Source organism: Triticum urartu, chromosome 3 (assembly GCF_003073215.2).
Source record: "Triticum urartu cultivar G1812 chromosome 3, Tu2.1, whole genome shotgun sequence".
Lineage (NCBI taxonomy): Eukaryota > Viridiplantae > Streptophyta > Magnoliopsida > Poales > Poaceae > Triticum > Triticum urartu.
In genome coordinates, this window is record NC_053024.1 from 72,045,276 (window position 1) to 72,067,950 (window position 22,675).

General features: G+C 44.9%; 2 protein-coding genes across 2 annotated transcripts; both read left to right on the forward strand.

Annotated features, from left to right (window-relative positions):
* Window positions 1-3,108: 3,108 nt before the first annotated feature.
* On the forward strand, window positions 3,109-12,617 carry LOC125542934 (serine/threonine-protein kinase tricornered-like). Its single transcript, XM_048706155.1, has 13 exons — window positions 3,109-3,605; window positions 6,754-6,928; window positions 7,214-7,297; window positions 7,957-8,198; window positions 8,287-8,530; window positions 8,706-8,785; window positions 8,867-8,951; window positions 9,501-9,632; window positions 9,730-9,843; window positions 11,001-11,048; window positions 11,525-11,606; window positions 11,858-11,908; window positions 11,993-12,617. The coding sequence occupies exons 1-13, from the start codon at window positions 3,127-3,129 to the stop codon at window positions 12,079-12,081; spliced, it is 1,905 nt and encodes a 634-aa protein (XP_048562112.1). The 5' UTR covers window positions 3,109-3,126; the 3' UTR covers window positions 12,082-12,617.
* Window positions 12,618-16,432: 3,815 nt separating this feature from the next.
* LOC125548001 (citrate-binding protein-like) lies at window positions 16,433-17,379 on the forward strand. Its single transcript, XM_048711716.1, has 2 exons — window positions 16,433-16,787; window positions 16,863-17,379. Exons 1-2 carry the CDS (start codon window positions 16,509-16,511, stop codon window positions 17,253-17,255), a joined length of 672 nt encoding a protein of 223 aa, XP_048567673.1. The 5' UTR covers window positions 16,433-16,508; the 3' UTR covers window positions 17,256-17,379.
* Window positions 17,380-22,675: the final 5,296 nt, after the last annotated feature.

Below are 22,675 nucleotides of genomic sequence, written 5' to 3' on the forward strand. Positions count from 1 at the left end.
ATGGCCCACTAGACGTCACTCATAGGTTTATCTTGAGGGGGTACAGCCGACATATATAGCCCCGAAACACTCAACCAATCCATTTGCTCATGCACGAGCGATATAGGACAAATGTAGTTCTTTTTTTTTTTTGCCGGGAATAGACAATTCATTTCAGTGAACTGAATCTAGTCTCTCCTTTTTCCTTTTGTTACTACTCCATTCGTTCCTTATTATTTTGTGTGGTTTTATTTAATTTAAATTAAAACCACAATAAAAATTACGGAACGGAGGGAGTATCAGATTGGAGGACGGCTGAATATGGTCATCACCATCTCTTTTCCATCCCATTTACCTGGCTGATCGAAGGGAGTGGCGAACAGCTAAGCTATAGCTGTTATCGAAAAGAAAAGCTAAGCTATAGCTAACCCGTTACTGTCACGGTTCACCAGCAAGTAAACACCAGCGACGCACGCACGCCGGTGCCAAAAAAAAAAAACAGCGACGCACGCCGAGCGCGACGACCGCGACACCGTAACTTGCCTCCCAACCAGCAGGAATCAGCGGTACATTGCCACTGATGATATACCACCACGTCCAGACAAGGAAGAATACCACACAGGGTGACAGGGGCAGTACAAGTGTATAGTTTAAGCACGTTGGGGTTGGATGGGTCGAAATGGAATCCAAGAGAGGGGAGGAGAGGAGGCCAGGCCAGGCCAGTGCACGCCGAGATCTGGCAGCGTGGATAAAGAAATGGGCCGTGCGTGGCGGCCTAGCCTGGCATCCGAGCTGGGCATGCGCGCGGCCGCGTGTATTCAGATCGGTCAGATGTCGATCCGCCCCCCTGCCTGCGTATGTGCATGCATTTGCATTTGCGCCTGCCCCAGGCTGGAGCCCCCATTATTTTGCCGCCGCGCCCCAACATGCCACCTTGCCACGCATCACCCGCAGATCCATCCATCCATCGATCGAGATATTTATTTATTTATTTATGTTTATTTATAAGTAAAATAATGATGATGCCGTAGTTTTCTTCGTCAACTAGGCCAGCGGATCACTGGCGCAAGTACGCCTTGCTGTCCTGTCATCGCGTGCGAGCTTAGGCATCGCCGTTGATCGGCGAGGAGACCCCGGTGGCTGTAGCCGCAGATGCGACTAGCCGGACGGAGACGACGTTGGCCGATTGGCGTGCGCCGGATCTGTCCAAGCGGCCATATGCGTTAATCTTATCGAAGAAAATAAAATGAATCACTAGTGCTGCAGTTTGTGTGGCAGATGTCATGCATCGCGTCGCGACCCACGACGAGTTCACCGCGCTGGGTCAACATTCAACACTCGACCTGTAACTTGGCTGGACTGCTGCACCGTACGGCACGTACAAAACGCGCGCGTGAAGCCATGATGATCCGTTCCAGTTCCAGAAGCTGCTCGCCTCCGTTCAGTTCAACAGTGACCCCGGCCGGCCGACGCGGCCACGTACCATACCACTGGCCGTCACTTTCTCACCTGGCCCGTAAGTACACGCCGCGTGGCGCGGGCTGATCTGACTCGGACCTTGTAGCCTGCCTCGCGTGGACCCATACGGCGGATCAACCTGCCCAACTGGGCGGCCGGCCGGACCTGACTAGGACCGCGACACGCATGGGGGGCTCCCGGATGGGTCGATGTCTCCGTATGCATATCGGGCCTGATTAGTGTTTCTATTTTCTCCAACGACGATTTCATCATCGTGTACGCACTCAGCATCCATCCATCATAAGATCATCATAGCAGCTAGCATCTCAGCCAAAAGCAGTGGCGGAGCCAGGATTCGAGTATAGAAGGGACCGAATACGTATATTGATATAATCTCGTTGGTAATTACTCGTCGCTCCTACTAAAATTGTCGATCGTTGGAGGGTGCCAGGCCCCTGCTCGTCCCCACCGGCTCCGCCCCTGAGCCAAAGGTCACAGTAATTCGACCCATGGGACACCTTGCCAGTACTACCTCCATTTCAAGACATAAAACGTCGTACTATACCAAATCAGCGACAATTAATATGAATTGAGGAGAGTACATGTATTTTTTACACGAAGCATTTCGTCGCTTGCTACGCCCTTCCTCGTCTCTGGGTGCCTAGGTATCCACCGCAAGCCTTTCCTCTTTTGAACCTCGCTTAATTTTGTTAGGTCTAGGTGCTTTTCTTCTAGTACTCAAGGCTCTTTATTTTGGCGGTGTATATGATACCTGGGCCCCTGGGGGGGGAGCTCGTTGCGAGACTTAACCCAACACCTTACGGCACGAGCTGACGACAGCCATGCACCACCTGTGTCCGCGTTCCCGAGGGCACCCCTCTCTTTCAAGAGGATTCGCGGCATGTCAAGCCCTGGTAAGGTTCTTCGCTTTGCATCGAATTAAACCACATGCTCTATGATTTCACATTCATGGACGTTGATAAGATCCTTCCATTTAGTAGCACCTTAGGATGGCATAGCCTTAACGTTAATGGCGAGGTTCAAAAGAGGAAAGGCTTGCGGTGGATACCTAGGCACCCAGAGACGAGGAAGGGCGGGATCGACGCGGAAAGTTCCGATTGAAATAGGATCTAAACAAGGAAGAGCACTTGCCATTCGTTGGTTATTAGAAGCATCCCAAAAGCGTCCGGATCGAAATATGGCTTTCAAATTAAGTTCACTGAACAAACCCACTACACATCGAGTGGCAGGGTATGTGTGTAGGCCTTTTCAAGGACATTCGAAACAACATGTCGATAAATTGCTATAGAAAGTGGGGCTAGATCGAGAGTTCTGACCTTTTCGTGGGTTGGGTGATCTTCAAACTCTTGTACTTATTCGGGCAGTGAGCACGCAAAAGAAGCTCGAGGACTTGGAAATGGAGGACGGTCAGCGGCGTTTATCCATCCATCCATCCATCTGAAGCCTCAAGGGGAAAGCACCTACACAAGAGCCAGCCAAGCCCTTCCCTTTTCTACGTGGTACCAACGTGTGTACAGCTACGTACGCCGAGATAGATATACTCCTAGTAGTTGTGTACAGCATGCGGCACAACACAAGCGGAGACAAAACCCATTCAAAAGTGGCAAAAAGAAAAGAGAGGGGGGGGGGGGGGGGGGGGGGGGGAATCCGAGCTGTTCCCATGTTCCCATGCGCAGCTGTCCGTGCGACGGAGTTGAGTTAAAGCCCCCGCCACCACACCACACCAAACCCGCCCCGTCAATCAGCTACCCCGGGCCGGCGCGGTGGACGGCCGTATATATACCCGGCGCGCACAGCGACAGCCGGAGGCCGCCGACCCGAGAGGAGAGAGACCCAGCGCAGAAAAGGGACGCCGCAAAAGGGCCCCCGGGGACAGCGAGAGGTGTAGGCAGCAGCAGCAGCAGCCAGCGGGGAGGCTGGTTGTGGTTGGTCGTCGCGGGCGGGATGGAGAGCGAGATGTCGGACGCGCAGCCCCCGGCGGCTGCGGCGCCCGTCGCCGAGCCGCTCGCCGCCGTGGCGGAGGAGGGGGAGGGGGAGGGGGAGGGCGAGGCGTCCACCCTCACCATGGAGCGCGTCGCCGCCGCCAAGAAGTTCATCGAGAACCACTACCGCTCGCACATGAAGAACATCCAGGAGCGCAAGGAGAGGTACCGATCCGATCCCGCCCCCCGCCTTTCCTTTCCGCCTCCAATTTCAGCTGCCGCCGCTGCGTTCGTCCGGGGTAGATCTCGCGTGGGAGAGCTCGATCGAGGGGTTTGAGCTCGGTTGGAGCGGCTCGAGCTCGGGGTTCTGGCGCTAGGGGTTTGTAGCTTGCTAGATTTGGGGGTGAATTTTGGGGCTGGTGCCTGCGAGGAAGCGAGACGTGGGTAGCGGTAGCTGTACCAGCCCATGGTCTTGAGGGTTTCTAGTGCAGCATGACCTCAGATGTTGCTTTAGATCCTCGAATTGTTATTTTTAGACAATGAGATTCTCGAATTAGTCGAGCATGCTATGCAATTTGGGGTCGCAGTGGCCTGATTTAGCTCTGATGGATAAGTTGGGATGAGGAGAGTCCTTGGTTCTGTAGGTGCTTCGGATCCTCATATTCTGCTCAATGCACCGAGTAAAAATGGCCCTAATCACTGCATATGGAGCAGTTACTGCATTGTTCCACTTTTGCCGCGAAAAGCTGCTAAGCTGAGCTCATCATACTAGCAACTGCCTTGCTTAGCTGGATAGCGGGTTTGGAATGTTACTGTTCTGATGGTTCTCGCTCGGATGATGACGATGCATGGTTGCTGCTACCGTGTATGTCTTGAGGTTGCGTCAGTATTTTGTTGTATGTGATATTTTGTTCTTGCGTGTATAATTAGAGTGTATAGTTTGTCGGTTTTTATTAGTTTCCGCAAGCCAACAAACAAATGGTTGCCTTTATTATGTGACGGTTTTGTACCATCAATGTACTGTTACAGATTCATGTCATCCTTTTATGAATGAGTGGTGGACACGTGGTCGATGACGTAGCGCATACATGCCATGTATTGATTATGCCAGTACTAATTTAGCTTACTCGAAGCCAGATATGTACTACATAATAACCATTTCAGTTTACTATGTGTTTGTTAGAGCCAGGATCAAAGAACCCTGTTTTCCCCTTTCATCAGACATATTTTAGTTGCGGACAACATTTGATTCTGCTAGTTGTTTGGAATGCTTCGTTTCTGCTCAGTGCACCATGCTGTTGGTCAAATTGCTGACACGGAGTAGTTAGGTTCTGTTTTTTCCGCTGCAAACTGTTGAGCTAAGTTCATAGTACTGACTCACCCGCAAAAAAGAAGGGTTCATAGTACTGACTACTCCCTGCTTAGTTGGGCTATAAAACTTAGTGTCTTGCTGTTGTAAAGATTTTCTTGCAGGATAAATGCACAAAATTGACTCGAGGGAACACACATGATTTTTCTGCGTCAGCATGTTGTTTTACAAAGGTCAAACCGTCAAACAGTCTTGTTTCCCTATATGTTGGAAGTAAAACAACGTGATGAGACACAATGCAGAACATTAGATGAAAGAAGTTGATGTCCTATACCTTTTTTTAATGCAATGGCACATAGTGGGTATGTAATCACCAGCCATGGCGTTGAGGAATTCTAGTGTGGTATGACGATGAGATCCTGGAATTAGTCAAGCTTGGTACACAATTTCGGGTTGCAGTGGCCGAATTTAGCTCTAGTGGATAAGGCCTCATTCGGTTTGGAGGATTTTCATAGGAAAAACATAGGAACAAGAATTTCAGAGGAAAATTTCCTATAGATGCATTCGGTTTGTAGGAAAGGCGTACGGGAATATTGTAGGAACACTACTCATTTCCTGTGTTTTTGGAGGAAACTAGACATCCACTCAAAGCTCATTTTACGCGTAGGAACGAGGCAAGTCAATTCCTTAGGATGGCAAGTGCCATCCTATCAAATTCCTATACTAATCCTAATTCCTACCTTTTAGTTTTCTCCAAACCGAATGAGCCCTAAGTTGGGGTAAGCAGCACTTGACTCTGTACGTGCTTCGAAATCTCAGATTCTGCTTAATGCGCCAAGTAAGAATGGTTCCAATCATGGGGTATGTAGTAGTTATTATACTGTTATATTTTTGGCATGAAAAGCTGTTAAGCTGAGCTCACCGTACTAGCTGCTGGCTTGCTTAGTTGGATAGTGAGTTTGGAGTGTTACTGTTGTGATGGTTCTCCGATGATGGTGCATTGATGGCATACTATCGTGTATGTTTTGAGATTGCGTTGGTATTTGCCTTATGTGGTATTTTGTTCTTGTGTGTATAATTAGATTGTATACAAGCCGACAAATCTCTGCCTTTAATTAGGGTATATTATGTGATGGTTTTGAACTGTCATTGATAGTCGATGACGTAGTGTATACATGCTAGTACTAATTTAGCTTACTTGGAGTCAGGTATGTACATAATAACCATTTCAGTTTAGTATGCATTTGTTAGAGCTAGGAGCCTAGGATCAAAACCCTGTTTCCCTTTTGTCAGACATGTTTTGGGTGTGGACACCATTTGATTCTGCTAGGTGTTTGGAATGCTTTGTTTCTGCTAAGGTGCACCATGCTGTTGGTCAAATTGCTGACACGGCGTAGTTATGTTTTATTTTCATGCTGGAAACTGTTGAGCTAAGTTCATAGTACCGACTACTGCCCTGCTTAGTTGGGTTACGGGATTTATAGTTGCTGTTTTAAAGATTTTCTTGCAGGATAAATGTACAAAACTGGTGGTGAGAAATCAACAACATGATTTTCTGTTTTAGCATACATTATTGTACAAAGGTCAAACAGCCTTGTTTCCGTATATGTTGGCAGTAAAATAACACGATGAAGCACAATGCAGAACATTAGATGAAAGTAGTTGATGACTTAATGTCATATACTTTCTGTAATGCAGTACATGAAGTTCAGGCCATCTATGTAACAGGGCATTTGTTTTTCATTTGTGGTCCTGTTATGTGTTAAATCTTTTATTAAAGCACACAGGGGTTATGTAATCACCAGCTTGGTCTTGTATTAACTCAAGCTGGGGAATGCATTTGTTGAGACATCAATCAATTTTAAATATTTGAAGTTTACCTGCATAAGTTTCAACTGTGAAAGCTTTGTACTGGTGTGTGACTTCCGTCATATTGATTATCCACCTTGCTCATCTTTTGGCATTACAATTCCATTTTAAGCAGATTTGCCCCTCCCCAGATGATAGTTTTGTTTGATTTCTGTCGGTTTCCAGCATCACATAACAAAATCCGATGTATTGCAGGCGTTTTAGACTGGAGCGGCAGCTAGCTACTTCTGAAGTTCCCAGGGAGCAGCAAATCAATTTAATAAAAGACCTGGAGAGAAAGGAAACTGAGTACATGAGACTTAAAAGGCACAAAATCTGCGTGGATGACTTTGAGCTGCTCACCATTATTGGGAGAGGCGCTTTTGGAGAGGTTTGCTCTTGCGCATTTAGTTTCTGTTTTTCTGCACACACCTCCATCTGTGGCATCACTGCTAAATGACACATGTGTTTTTGCCAAAGAACATGGCATGGCTCTAGACCATGGTACTATAAGTTTGGTTGTTGTTGGTAATGTATTTACCTTCAAGTAGTTCTGTATGTCCAAAAAGATTTAAACTAGGGGAAGTGACAACTGTTTGTTGGAGCATAAACTCATTTGTGCTTTAAATCCTTTACTGACCTTCTTCTTGCTGTTTATAATTTATTATTACAATAGGTTCGACTGTGCCGGGAGAAGACCTCTGGCAACATATATGCAATGAAAAAACTGAAGAAGTCTGATATGGTTATCAGGGGTCAAGTAAGATATCCCCTATTTCTGGACATTTCATGTTTTCTGCTTCGTAGTTGCTCGTTCTATTGACTAATTTTTATGTTGAATGTGCTTAGATGGTTGTAAGTATTAATATTTACCATGGTGCTTTGCTATCTGTCAAAATTTTCTTCAACAAACTCTTGTTGCGTCTACGAGTGTATGTGGCGCTTTTGCAAGGATTGTTTTATTTTTTCTCAAAATATGCAGTGCAGTGCGGATTTCTTTTCCATATCATATAGTTGCTTTTCACTGCAGCTTTTGTCACTGTTATCTCGAAAAGAAAACAGAAGTACAAATCGAATTTGCAATGCATGCTAATACAGTATTAATGCGTAGGAGCTTGTGTGTTTACCATTTAGCTGGCCTTCTTTTGAGTTTCTGAAAGAAGGCCAGCTAAATGGGTAGCCGTTTTTTCTGTCTCCGAGGAATTCGAACTTGAACTTGCTAGAAACAAAAGGCTAGTGTATATGATAATCCTGTTTTGTTCTATCCCTGACTTTGTTTGTGTGAAGCCCACAAATGTTCCACTCATTTTTCTCTTATCTAGTTTATTTGTCATGGGCATGTGATGATATCTTCAAAATATGTGTACATTTGTATTACTATCTTTGTTGGATTTACAATTTCTGTAACATGTTTGTTAGGTGGAGCATGTTAGAGCAGAAAGAAACTTGATGGCTGAAGTTGCTAGTCACTGCACTGTGAAGCTATACTATTCTTTCCAAGATACGGAGTATCTTTACCTTATTATGGAGTACCTCCCTGGCGGTGATATCATGACCCTTCTCATGAGGGAAGATACCTTAACTGAACCCGTGGCTCGATTCTACATTGCTGAGACCATCCTTGCTATTGAGTCCATTCATAAGCACAACTACATCCACAGGTTACAAATATTTGATTTTAAAGGCATCTAATTTAGTCTAACTCTACCATCTTTCTGATATATATATTTGGTTTGCTATCATATGCAGAGATATCAAGCCTGATAATCTGCTTCTAGACAAGAATGGTCACATGAAGTTGTCGGATTTTGGGCTGTGCAAACCAATTGATTGTTCAAAGCTCTCAACCTTGAGCGAAGATGAACCCATGGGCGATGACAACCTGAAGGAGTCAATGGATGTCGACAGTTCACTCTCTGAAACTGCAAATGGTAGAAGGTGGAGAAGTCAACATGAACAACTTCAGCACTGGCAGATGAACAGAAGAAAACTGGTATGTCTGCTTTATGGTTAACATATCGTCATATCGATCATCTCATTGGTCCTGTATAATTCTTTTGCTTTCATGGTATCGCTTCTACACCCTTGTTGGGAAAAAAAAACAAGCGTGTGCATGCTCGATGTTTCCGTGGCAGCCTTTCTTACTACAAATGTATACTGATATTCAGGCATTCTCAACTGTTGGAACCCCAGACTATATTGCTCCAGAAGTTCTGCTAAAGAAAGGATATGGAATGGAATGCGATTGGTACAGCATGTTCAGACACCTTTTGTTCTATTTACTCTTTAGTTTAATAAATGTCTCATTATATTTTGTTTTGATCCATAGGTGGTCTTTGGGTGCAATAATGTATGAGATGCTTGTTGGGTATCCACCATTTTATTCCGATGATCCAATAACCACATGCAGAAAGGTTTGGTTTACTCAGCACATTTAGCTTAGTGTCCAATTCAAATTACCACTCATTGGTCGGGCTCACTTTTTTATTTGTAACATATCAGTAGTTCATTGAATGTTCTGTATGAATTATCTTCAGTTTAGGCTTATCATCGAAATTAGATTGCACTAATACTGAACAACTGATTTATTTTTAGTTTAATTTAAAGTTCAAGCTGCAAGAACCTGAAGAAAGTATGCTGCAGCTGTATTGCTTATAAGCTTGCTCTACCAAAGCTTATGATATCAGTATTGTTATATATTAATTTTTTTGATTTGGTAGTGACAAAGTACCCACTTCTTGATCATGTTTTACTTTCAGTAAGTTTACGAAGACATAATTATTTTGAAGTTATTTCTTTATGATGTTTCTGCTATGATGATGTGTATTTCTAGATTGCCTTCTATGAGCATAATCAATTGTAGTTGGACCTGCATTTGTTCTATTAATGTGGTTAACATTTTTCATATACGACCACCCGAAGACATTTTATCCTCACTCTGCCAAATTTCTGCCTCTTTCTAGATTGTGCACTGGAGAAACCATGTGAAATTTCCAGATGATTCAAGGCTGTCTCCTGAGGCAAGAGATCTAATCTGCCGGTTATTATGTGATGTTGACCACAGGATTGGTGGTGCAGGGGCTGATCAAATAAAGGTAGGACCCACTGGCACACAAAAGAAATAATTAGTTAAATATAATTCTTGTTTTGTTAGTCTACCTGTGTTCAACATATCATTTTCTTCATCATTAGGCCCATCCTTGGTTCCGTGGAGTTGCATGGGATAAACTTTATGAAATGGAAGCAGCATTTAAGCCTCAAGTAAATGATGAATTGGATACACAAAATTTCATGAAGTTTGATGAGGTAAGTGTGTAATCCATTTATTGACAGTCCTCTCCTCTCCTGCCTGTGCAATTCAAACTTTGCCATTCTCCATTGAATATACTCCCTCCGTCCCAAAATAAGTGTCTCAACCTTAGTACTAAAGTTTCTGCGATTGATGACATTTATTTATAATCCACCAGCATTATTTGATTTTATATTATGTCTCTTTATTTGTATTACAACTTGCATCTGTTACGAACACTTACATTTGTGTATATCATATCAGGTGATCTCTGGTAGATATTATTTCAGATGTATAAGGGGTATTCATATACTATAATTTGAACGAAATAAGATCTACTACTACTTATACAAGCACGAGTTTGATGAATCCAAACGATCCCGACCTTTCAACCATCTACATCCAACGTCCCACACTGCTCCAATGATGTATCCATCACATCACCACAATTTGGAAACAACATTGGTTGCATTAATTGCAATTAATCTTGGAAAAATCATTAATTGCAATTGATTTTAGGAATATTGTTCATTTTAAAATTATAGTCGTAGAAAGATTACATGATTGCCTCTCAAAATTATAGTCGGAGGGAGTACTATCAAATTGTATGTGTGTTGCACATGCACAATTACTACTACTTTTGCATCGTAAATTAATAAAATAAAGAAGTGATTATTATTTTCAAAATTTAATTTTTAAATAAGGAATAAATCATGTATACATCTAAACAACATTTTCTTGAAGGGGAGCCTTGGCGCAGTGGTAAAGCTGCTGCCTTGTGACCATGAGGTCACGGGTTCTAGTCCTGGAAACAGCCTCTTACAGAAATGTAGGGAAAGGCTGCGTACAATAGACCCAAAGTGGTCGGACCCTTCCCCGGACCCTGCGCAAGCGGGAGCTACATGCACCAGGCTGCCCCTATCTAAACAACATTTTCTTAAATCTAAGCATCCCTTTCAATCCAAGCAAACTTTAATGAATCCAAGCAACCTTTTGTAAATCCAAGCAAGCTTTTCATAAATTCAAGCAACCAAACTGTTAGTTTGAATTTTTTTTGGCAATGTTCAGATGAATTTCATGTTCTCTGCATTGAAATGCTGTTTATTTTATTCATGTTTTGTTTTCACCCCGTGAATTACATCCCTACAACTTAATGCTTGTTTCTGCGCTGCAGATGGATAATAGCCCTCCAGCAAGAACAGGTTCTGGGCCATCAAGAAAGGTACGCACATTGAGGTTCATAAACTAGCGTAATAGCATTTGTAATGTTTGCATTGGCTTTTGCATCTTAATTTACTATGCATTGGCTTTTGCATCTTAATTTACTATGCACAACGATGAATTGTTTGCTTGAGTTACATTCCATCAAATTGTAATTATGTCAGGCTCACTGTTTGATAGAGCAAGATATGTTTGAGATAGGATTAGCCATATCTTTCTTTATTTCTGTGTAATAGAAGTACAAAACACTTCATTTGAGTATCAAATACAAGTCACTTATGTGTTTCAAGACCTGTTTAACCATTAGGCCGTTCCACTATGCATATATCTGTGATAGACCCACGGTTTCTCATGAGTCGTATATCTACTGCCTACTGGTATTTATAACTTTGTTGTAGTAGTTCAAAGTTCAAATTATCTGCCCTTATTGTTAATTTTTTGTGTATCTTATGTATATTTTTTGGTACAATTGTACAGGCGAAGCTGAATTCAAAAGATCTCAGCTTTGTGGGGTATACATACAAAAACTTTGATGCTGTGAAAGGATTAAAACATGCAGGTTTGTGTCTTTGACATGATTTTATATATTGTGAAATATGGTCGGATTGCAAGTATGTATTTCTTTTCTAGTGTTATTGGCATTTTTCTCATAGCATACTCATTATGTTCTGTAAACTGATAAATGACGGTTTTTCATAGCATAAACATGCTATTAGGTAGCTTCATCACTTCATGAAAAATGACCAGTATCTAAGTGACATACACGCGTTTATAATCCTTTGTTGTTTCTAAATGTATAAATGTTTGCAGATATGCAAAGGAGCTCATCGCTTACAAGGCCCTCTATTGGTGCTATATTCGGTAACAAATTCTGCCAAAGTCGTGTATTCTATTGCGATAACTTCCCTCTCTCTGCTTTATCTTATTCGTAATTCCTCATCTCAGGATCAAATGGCATGGAGTCATCGAGAGAACCAAATGGAAAGGACACACACATGCACACCTTTTCTTCCGGGGATCCGATGAGTCCATAACCCGGCGTGGTTCTGTTTGTTGCTGAGATTTTTCTAAACTAAATTAGCATGCAAACGACTGAATGAAGTGGCTTCGTCTGGACAACCTGCTTGTTTTTAGCCAGGTTTCTGCCCTATTAAATCGTTGGCGAGCAGTTTGTAGAAATCCAAGAAAGCTTCTAGCTGTAAAATAGTATGCTAAGGACTAGACAAATGGTCCATCCACCGGTGGGCTCGTCGTGTTTGGTGTAGCGTGTTCCGACCAAGTGGAGATGGGCATGTTTGGGAGGGCTGGCTGCCCAGGTTGGCAGAGCAAATTGCTGCCTTCTCTTGTGGCAGTTCCTGGTCCACTAACATTTGATCATGGAAGCGAAATAAGGTGGTAACTGAGGCAGGCTAAGCTATTGTTGTTGGTGGTGTTTGATACATATGTACCAGAAGATTTCCATTCAGAGACATGGCCCTTGGTCAATGGTCTCCCGTTGCAGAAATGCCTAAATTTTTGTTTACTGTATTGTTCGCCAGTTATATTTGAACATTGAACATTTTTGGTGGAAGTGTCCCTTATTTTCTTTCCGCAACATCCATATGCAAGAACTGAATTCTGTGAGAGTGATTATTTCACATAGACTATTCTATAATTGTCTTTGTTCTCGAGGACGGCATGTGTTGGGCAAAAGAAAAAAGTGTATTCAAGAGCAATGTCGAAGCACAAAATTTATGTTTTTAATATAGGCCGCACAACCCATTTTTTATCAATGATGAAAACATACAGTATTTTCTTGAGTGTGAATTACATTATTTTTCAAGTGTTTTAAACATTTCTTATCGGCGACAACTAGACAAACTACCAGAGAAGTTTGCCTAAGTATTTGTGTCCAACTCTGATGGGACACATAAAACATTTGAACCTTACATAAGTCGAGCTACAAAACATTCTAACCCAGAAGGTGCTAAGCCAGTCAGACATGAATGCAATGAATGTGTGTTAAAAGTCAGATCTAGCTACTGCTGCCAAGACAAGTGACTTGTTCTGAATTACAATCATTTACACCAGCACACACCTGGCAAGCACTGTTAGCGTTGTACTACCAGTTTCGATCCTACAGTTTTCTGTAATTTGCTACAAAACAGTGACCAACCTTCGCACAATCTCCACATGAAGCTGTCTCAAAACTTGAAGAGCACATCCCACACAGACTATGGTTGAAATCTATTCCTTTGCTTACACAAGGCCGAAGGGGGCAAAGGCAAGCAATTATGATTTCGAGTTGATCAATCAACCCAATCAATAGAGCCCTGACTACCTGATCTAGCATGAGCAAACTATCAAAACCCTAGAAACCACGCCTCCCTCGTCCAACCCGAACTTCAGAATCAATCCATCAACCATTGCTACTTGGCGAATCACGAAGTCACCAGGGCAACCACAACTCAAACCCAAAACAACCCAACACCAGCACACGGATTTCCACATACCATCGCTCCCATGGAGACTAGGGTTTGGCGAACCACCGCCACGCGTAATCTACCTCGAATGCTTGTATTTGGCCATGGCGGGAACTATGAGACGGGGCCGAGGGAGTCAGGCGGGGGTCGCGTAGCGGAGTGAGGCGTGCAGGAAGGGAGGCGGGCGGGGGTTCGTGTGCAGGAACGGTTTACCTTGCTAGCTTGGTGATTCCTACTGACCTTAGTTCTCAACTGAAGGAAATACTTTGCTTATGTGCTACACCACCCTTCCTCTGGGCAAAACCCAACAACTCCTACGGGAGTAGCACTGCCCCATTAGAGGTTAAAAATGGAAAAAGGAACATTGTCAAAGATCTCATCAATCCAAGACCCTGAGCTTGTTCCTCAAGTTGTACATATCCAAGGCCTTCCACTCTGTGAACTTGGCCTTTCTCCTGGAGGCTCTAGACCATTTGGGCTTCGGTCAACACTGGCACGACTGGACTTGCATGTCGCTTAGCTCCTCAACATCGTGTGTCCTCCTCAACGGTTTCTCTGCCCCTTCCTTTTCTCACAGGCGAGGCCTTCAGCAAGGGGATCCACTTTTGCCTATGTTATTCATCATGGCCATCGACTCCTTCACCACATGATCTGAGTGGCAGCCGACTCGGGCGTACTCTTGATGGTCCGTGCAAGAGTGGCACGCTGTCGAATTTCACTATAGCTGACGATGCTGGCATCTTTGCCAACCCCGACAAGGACGAGCTCACCACAATCAATTCCATCCTCGATTGTTTCGGCAACGCTTTGGGATTGATCACCAACATCATTAAGACTGAGATCTTTCCAATTCGTTGTGAGAACTTTGACCTGCAAAACCTACTCACGGTGTTCCCGACCAAAATTGCATCATTCCTAGTAAAAAAATTGGGCCTTCCCCTTCACTTTCATCGACAATGTAAGGTTCGCCTACAGCCGCTGATTGACAAGGTTCATGGCAGACTACCCAGATGGAAAGGCAAGAATATCGCCAGAGTGGGCAGAGTGGCTCTTGCCAAGTCCTCTCTCACCTCTACTGCCACATTTCATATGACGGTCATCCCACTACCAAAGTGCGCCAGTGCCAAGCAAGACAAGATCACAGATAGTTTTGTCTGGTCTGGCGATGATAGTGACACTGTTGGTGCTAGTCATTCACTGGTTAATTGGAAGATTGTCGGCCGCCCCAAGGTGCTTGGGGTGCTAGGTATCACGAACCTGGTGCTCTTCGGGAGGGTGCTCAGACTGCAACAACTCTGGCTAAAATGGAACGACTCGAAGCGACCATGGGCCCGATCTCCGCTCCCCTGCGATGCTTCTGACTTGGCCCTCTTCAGGGCCTCCGCGACCATCACCATTGGAGACGAGCACAAGGCCTCCTTCTGGCATGACAACTGGTATGGTAAAGGGGCACTATGGATTTTGTCACACCCTGGTCTTTTTGCCATCTCTCCTTGAAAGAATAGATCGATGCACGACAAGCTTCGGAACAATATTCTGGATTCATGCGGCGGCTAAGATGAACAGGCTGGACCGACTGTTGGAATTCATTGGTCGGGCCTCCACCGAACCTCCACCACCCTAGACCCGCACAATCAAGACTCCATCTCGTGGAACTGGCACCCCAGCTGTGAGTACTCGATCGGCGGCTTATCGGACTCAATTCTTGGGCTCTATCTGAGGTACTTGAGCGACAAAATCTGGAAGACGCACGCAAAGCAAAGTGTAAGCTATTCTCTTGGCTTGTCTCCATAACAGGATCGTCGCGGTTGATCGTTGGCCATGCGTGGCTGGCTGCATGACCCGGTCTGCTAGCTTTGTCTAAGTGCCCTTGTGACCGTTGACCATCTCTATGAGGGTTGTCTGTTCACTTCCGCCATGCGTGCCCTGGTGTTGTCCTGGGCAGGCGTGTCGTCGGCTTTCGCTCTGACGGCCGCCACCCCCTCAATTGACGTCTGGTGGCACGAAGGCCTAAAGGAGAACGACAACACTATCAGAAGGCGACGCAGTGGCATCCTCATTTATATAATGTGGAATGCCTGAAAGGAGAGGAACAAACACATCCTTGAAGAAACGAGACTGTCATACATTGAGGTGGCCCATCTCGCCTTCGAGGAGATTTCGCAGCGGGAGTTGGCCTTCAGGCCACGAGCGATCCCAATTCATGAGTAGTTAGCATGCGGCTTTGACTGGGATACATGAGATCTTGGGGTTACCGGCATGTCCCCTCCTAAAACATGCCAACCTCTAAATATTTCCCCCTTCTTAGTGAAAGGGCAGTGCTCCTGCCGGTTGCTTAAAAAAGATAGAAGGTGTGATTTTCTCACCAAGTTTATTCAAATCTGATTGCAGCTTCTTCCTCCCAGTGTTCTCCCTCGGTTTTCCCAGATCCAGGAACAGCTAGTGTCGTTTTTTGTACAACGCCTGGTGCAAAAAAAAAACCCGGCAAAACCAAAACTCATATTTGTAGTTTTGTACTGGTGAGGGGGCCTATACGTTGACGTACATGACAGAAACCTTCGTATTCACAATGTATATAGAACTACGACGCAAGAATGTCCAGGACGGCGTGCAGCGACGTACGCAGGGTGTTTGTGACGTTTCAAGCAGGGTGTTTTGGCCCCGCTTTCCAGGCTTGTTCTCTGAATATGAAACCACAAGTCCAAGTGAGCACGCGCAGAGGAAAACGATTGCATGCATATCCAATCGCATCACTTGTGCAACTACGTACGTACGTGCTTGGGCCGTCTATACCGTGAACCGCAATGCACGTCAGACAAAGTGAACGCGAGCTTCTCCCGTGATGCATTCACACGCCTCAAACTGGCCAATGGCTATTTAAGCTCGATCTTCTCCCACATCGATCTGCACCATGGCAGCTTACTACTACTAGCTGTCTAAGCTAGAGATCAGCTACCAGCTGATTGTGGACGCCAGCTACGTAGCTCACAAGTTGCAAAATGGCTTCTCTCACGAGTAGTCCATGGCTTCATCTCCTGCTGCTTCTCGTGGCCATGGGCGGCACGTTCACGGCCGCCGGTGGCAGCGGGAACCCCACCGCCGGGTTCCAGAAGGTGCAGCTCACCGACGGCGATTTCCAGGTGCAGAGCCCGTACAACGTGCCGGAGAGCCAGCGGTTCCAGTACCGCAACGGTGTGCGGACGTTCTGGGTGCACCGAAATGACAAGCCCTTCAACACCGTCACCCACACCAACCCGCGCTCTGAAGTCAAGCTCCGGGTAAGTACATAGCAGCACATTGTTGAGATTCCTCCTGCCATGGAGTCACATAATATATGATCTATGCTCTTCCAGGGCCACGACTACTCGTCGGGGGTGTGGCAATTCGAGGGCTATGGCTACGTGCCGTCGGGGACCTCCGGCGTGTCGGTGATGCAGATCCACAACGAGGAGGGCGCCGCGCACTCGACGGTGTTGATGTTGCACGTCTACGACGGCGTCCTTCGGTTCTACAGCGGGGCGGCCATCGAGCCCGACATCTACGACCGGTGGTTCCGCCTCAACGTGATGCACGACGTCGGCGCGTCCACGGTGGCCGTGTACGTCGACGGCGAGCGAAAGTTCAGCACCAGCGTGACCCCCAGCGAGTCCTACTACTTCAAGTTTGGGGTGTACATGCAGCACCATGACCAATCCAGCTGCATGGAGTCACGATGGACCAACGTCACGCTCTATACTAAGCACTAGGCGGTAGATAGCCATGTGTGTTGGTAATGCGTACTAGCATGCCGTATATGTTTACACCACCCTATGTATTACATTATTACCACCAGAAGTTGAATAAAGGTTGTTGCTTGGAGTAGTACACGCACATGTGAACCCTAACGTGCCCCGTGACTTCTTTCTTAGAATTATTTTATAAATATATACATATTTATGTAGTAATTAGTAAGATGAATTTTAAGTACCGTTAAAAGGAGTAGATAATATAACGATCATTTTTAGAAGAAGAGATAAACGCACCGAACACTCCCGCTCGAGCCCCGGAGCAAAGAAAAAGGGCGATCGATATGAGTAATTCGTCCTTTACTTGCCGGGCACTTTCCTCTTCTCTCCATCTGATAATTGAAACGTGTGTAATAATCATGCTTCTTTGATTCCCTTTTGTCTTGCAAAACTATAATGTGTTGACCTATCACGTGATCAAGTTCCTAGAGATGGGTAGCGGACTTCTGTCGATGCTCTTCGCGAAGGAGAAGGTGCCGGGATGTGGCGGCAACGAGTTCGTCTTGATTTAGAAAGAAAATTGTGAATACACATACACATGTGTACTATGTATTTATAAAATTTTACACAACCTCTGTAACTTAACATAAGACGTTTATTAAGTTAGAGAGGAAGTAATACTTTTCACATGTGGCATACAAAACAATATCTATTTCTAATGGGCCAGAAAAGTTGTTGGGCTGACTTTTATCCGTGTAGCCTACAAATCACAATATTTTCAAACAAATTTTCACAGGCATTATTGCACACATATTAGTTTTCACAAGAATTTTTTTAGAAAATATTTAAATATGGATTTTGTTATTATTTTAAATACCAAGCTCCATGAAGCAATACGCCTGCACACCTGGTGAGGGCCATACGCCGACGTTCCTATTCCTAGTGAGAGGCACAATGTATCTCCTAAGTTTTCTAAGCTTCGGCTTGGCGGCATGGTGGGCGAGTGGCACCCTGCAGCGGGTTTGTTGGCGTTGTTCCGTCCCTGATGGCCTCGGGCCTGCATTCTCCGATGTCCGTGGCTTGCGGGGCCTCTGCCGGCGCAGCTCTGGCCCCAACGACCAAGTAGATGCATTCTCCTCCAGCTTACTTTGCCCATCAGTATCCTGTCTGCTACGACCCCATCAGCTTGGATCTGTGTTCCTCCGGTTCCTAGCTTGTCGGCATCGCCGGTTGCCAATGATTGCCTTGTGCAGGTTTCTCTCTGCCTCATCGCGTCCCCAACGCCGTATACCTCCACGCCTCGCCTTGGGCTAGATCCAATGCTCGTGTGTCCGATGGCGCCCAGTGCCCCCTCCGGCGACAGGTGCAGCCCCACCAACTCTCTTCTTGACGTGGCAGTTTCGGCCGATGTTTGACTTCCTCATCATAGAGTCCATATTCGGTGGCCATGGGATTGCTTAGACTCAGTCCAAGGAGAAATCCTTGCTTAGCTAGCCGGTGCTGGCAGCGGCGTCACTCACGAGTGTTGTTTTCTCTTATTGAAGGTGCGGCCATGACCTCCATCGATGCCCCTCTTCGAGCTCAGAGGAACCCTAGGTCCGGTTCTCCGGATCGGATGGAGACGGCGTCTCGACATCATTCTCCTTCACGAAGGCGCTATCTTGTTCGCTTGCGGTGTCCTTGGTGGCGACTTTGCCGATGTTGGATCCATTGCTTGTTCGGTCTACCTCTCTAGATGGGTCTTGGTGGGTTTAGCTGTGTGTATCCTCTGTTCCGGGCCAGCACCCAGGAAATGCACGCTCAGGGTGCATCGAGGCCTTGGGAGGCGCACATTGTCCCGTTTGTATGTGAGTGGTTCGCGGCTTGAGGTGTTTGGGACTACTTGAAGCATCTGTAACCGGAGTCCTCATATCATTATCAAATGTTCGAGCAGCCTCCCTGATCACAATCTGGTTTTTTTTGTCACCTAACCGGACACCTTAAACCGGGTGTTGCTATACATCGCTTGCGAGCGGTAGCACATGTGTCGCTTGCGCGCCATCTTAAACAGGCCTGGTCCATCCGAGGGAGCAAGCACCTACGAACAAGCGTTGTGGCACGAGTGAGTAAGCACCAACTAGCGTGTTTGTTTTTCTTTCTTTAGTCTAAAAAAATGTTTTCTTAATGGCCACAAATTCAAATTCTGATCATTTCTGGAAACGAGAAAATTCTATAAAAATACCCGAATATGTTTGGAAATGTGACAATTACATGAAATTCCTCAAACATTTTTTGAAAATAAGACCAAATTTGGTAAATAGGAACATTTTTGGAATCCTAAACAAAAACTTTGAATTCAAAAAACCCTCAAATTCAAATTCTATTTTTTGGATAATAGAACAAATTTTCAAATATGGTGAGCACTTTTACCAAGGACATACTCAACAATTATTTAATATATGACGAACATCATATATATATATATAATGAACATTTTTAAATATACAATGATGTTTTTTTACAAAATACACTGTGACCAATTTTTTAATATACGATGGATATTCTAATTGTATGCACTGAATTATTTTCTAGTATACGGTGAACATTTTTTGAAAATCACGAGCAATTTTTGACATCCCAATTTTTATTTTAAAAATGTTAAGTCTTTTTAAAAATTTGTGAACATTTCTTGAAATTGTGAAAATTAAATAAATTCCAAACATGTTTTGAGAAAACACAAATACATTTTTAAAAATGTGAACATTTCAAAAATTGCTAATAATTTTCTAAATTTTGAACATTTTAAATTTTTTATGAAATTTAAATACTGAGAAGAAAAAAGAAACAGAAAAACCAAAAGGATGAAAACCTGAAAAGGAAACAAAAAACCAGTAAAAAATAGTGATGAGTTTAAAAGAAAGAGAAAGAAAGGAAAAAAAAGAAAAAAAAACATAGGAAAGAAAAGAAACATCCGGAAGCTTCCCCAAAATGTTGGGTATCCTTCCGCTTGGTGGGCCAGGCCAATCGGCGCCATATCGCCCACAAAGAGTGACATATATCATTTGCGTCTTAAACCGACCCATACGTCCAGGTTGCCCTGCACCCTCACATATCATTCCATATGTGAGATGGATATGATGACACTTGGATGCGTCCATTACGTCGAATTTGGTTCATGTTGGCCCATCCTGACCCCACAAATATGTGTCTCTATCGATCCCTGACAAAACATAGCCACTTTACTTCACTCCAGTCCATGCCGATGCGTCTACAAACTTCTCTCCGACAATCTCCGACGCGAGGGAAGGCGGATCGGACTCCGAAAATTCCAGATCCGTCGACTCGGACCTCGTAGAAACTAGTACTACGACGCAAGAATGTCCCAACATGGGCGTACTGCGACGTACGCTGTCTATCCGTTTCTGCTCCGGTGCTCCCCTCGGGCTGAACGCGAGGGAAAAAACACAAGGACGGCCAGGATGAACCAAAAATGATTCATCACGAGGGGCACGATCGTCTTTGTTGCCCCCGCGTATAGCCGTCGAGGAGCCCTGGGAGGCCCGTACGGGCCCGGTTAGATCGTATGTCCGACCCTATACGTATTTGTATACGACATGCGTTTCGTTTTCGCATGTAGCCGCCCGCGGCCGTGGGGCAGCACATGTCCATGACAACAAGCCAAAACTGTCCCATCATATAAATGTGGACGGCAACTACCTCCGGCCTCATCGCCCACCATTTCCCCCCACCACATCGTCTCGCTCTCCACTCCCTCTCCTCTCCCACCTTGTCATCTCTCTCTCCCCAATCGCATCCTCTCCATCACCTCCATTGCCATGGAGGACGCTGATAACCCACAAGTATAGGGGATCGCAACAGCTTTTCGAGGGTAGAGTATTCAACCCAAATTTATTGATTCGACACAAGGGGAGCCAAAGAATATTCTCAAGTATTAGCAGCTGAGTTGTCAATTCAACCACACCTGGAAACTTAGTATCTGCAGCAAAGTGTTTAGTAGCAAAGTAATATGATAGTGGTGGTAGCGGCAACAAAAGTAAAGACAGCAAAAGTAATATTTTTGGTATTTTGTAGTGATTGTAACAGTAGCAGCGGGAAAGTAAATAAGCGTAAACCAGTATATAGAAAACTCGTAGGCACCGGATCAGTGATGGATAATTATGCCGGATGCGGTTCATCATGTAACAGTCATAACATAGGGTGACACAGAACTAGCTCCAATTCATCAATGTAATGTAGGCATGTATTCCGTATATAGTCATACGTGCTTATGGAAAAGAACTTGCATGACATCTTTTGTCCTACCCTCCCGTGGCAGCGGGGTCCTATTGGAAACTAAGGGATATTAAGGCCTCCTTTTAATAGAGAACCGGAACAAAGCATTAGCACATAGTGAATACATGAACTCCTCAAACTATGGTCATCACCGGGAGTGGTCCCGATTATTGTCACTTCGGGGTTGCCGGATCATAACACATAGTAGGTGACTATAGACTTGCAAGATAGGATCAAGAACTCACATATATTCATGAAAACATAATAGGATTTAGATCTGAAATCATGGCACTCGGGCCCTAGTGACAAGCATTAAGCATAGCAAAGTCATAGCAACATCAATCTCAGAACATAGTGGATACTAGGGATCAAACCCTAACAAAACTAACTCGATTACATGATAAATCTCATCCAACCCATCACCGTCCAGCAAGCCTACGATGGAATTACTCACGCACGGCGATGAGCATCATGAAATTGGTGATGGAGGATGGTTGATGATGACGACGGCAACGAATCCCCCTCTCCGGAGCCCCGAACGGACTCCAGATCATCCCTCCCGAGAGGTTATAGGGCTTGGCGGTGGCTCCGTATCGTAAAACGCGATGATTTCTTCTCTCTGATTTTTTCTCTCCGAAAGCAAATATATAGAGTTGGAGTTGGCGTCGGAGGGCATCCAGGGGGCCCACGAGGTAGGGGGCGCGCCCTAGGGGGGCGCCCCCCACCCTCGTGGACAGGGTGTGGGCCCCCTGGTCTTCATCTTTGGCGATGATTTTTTATTATTTTTTCTAAGATGTTCCGTGGAGTTTCAGGTCATTCCGAGAATATTTGTTTTCTGCACATAAAACAACACCATGGCAATTCTGCTGAAAACAGCGTCAGTCCGGGTTAGTTCCATTCAAATCATACAAGTTAGAGCCCAAAACAAGGGCAAAAGTGTTTGGAAAAGTAGATAAGACGGAGACGTATCGACTCCCCCAAGCTTAAACCCTTGCTTGTCCTCAAGCAATTCAGTTGACAAACTGAAAGAAAGAAAGAAAAACTTTTACAAACTCTGTTTGCTCTTGTTGTTGTAACTATGTCAAGCTAACATTCAAGTTTTCAGCATAGATCATAACTAACCACATTTGCAATAATTCTCAGGTCTCATAATTACTCATGTCAATAGC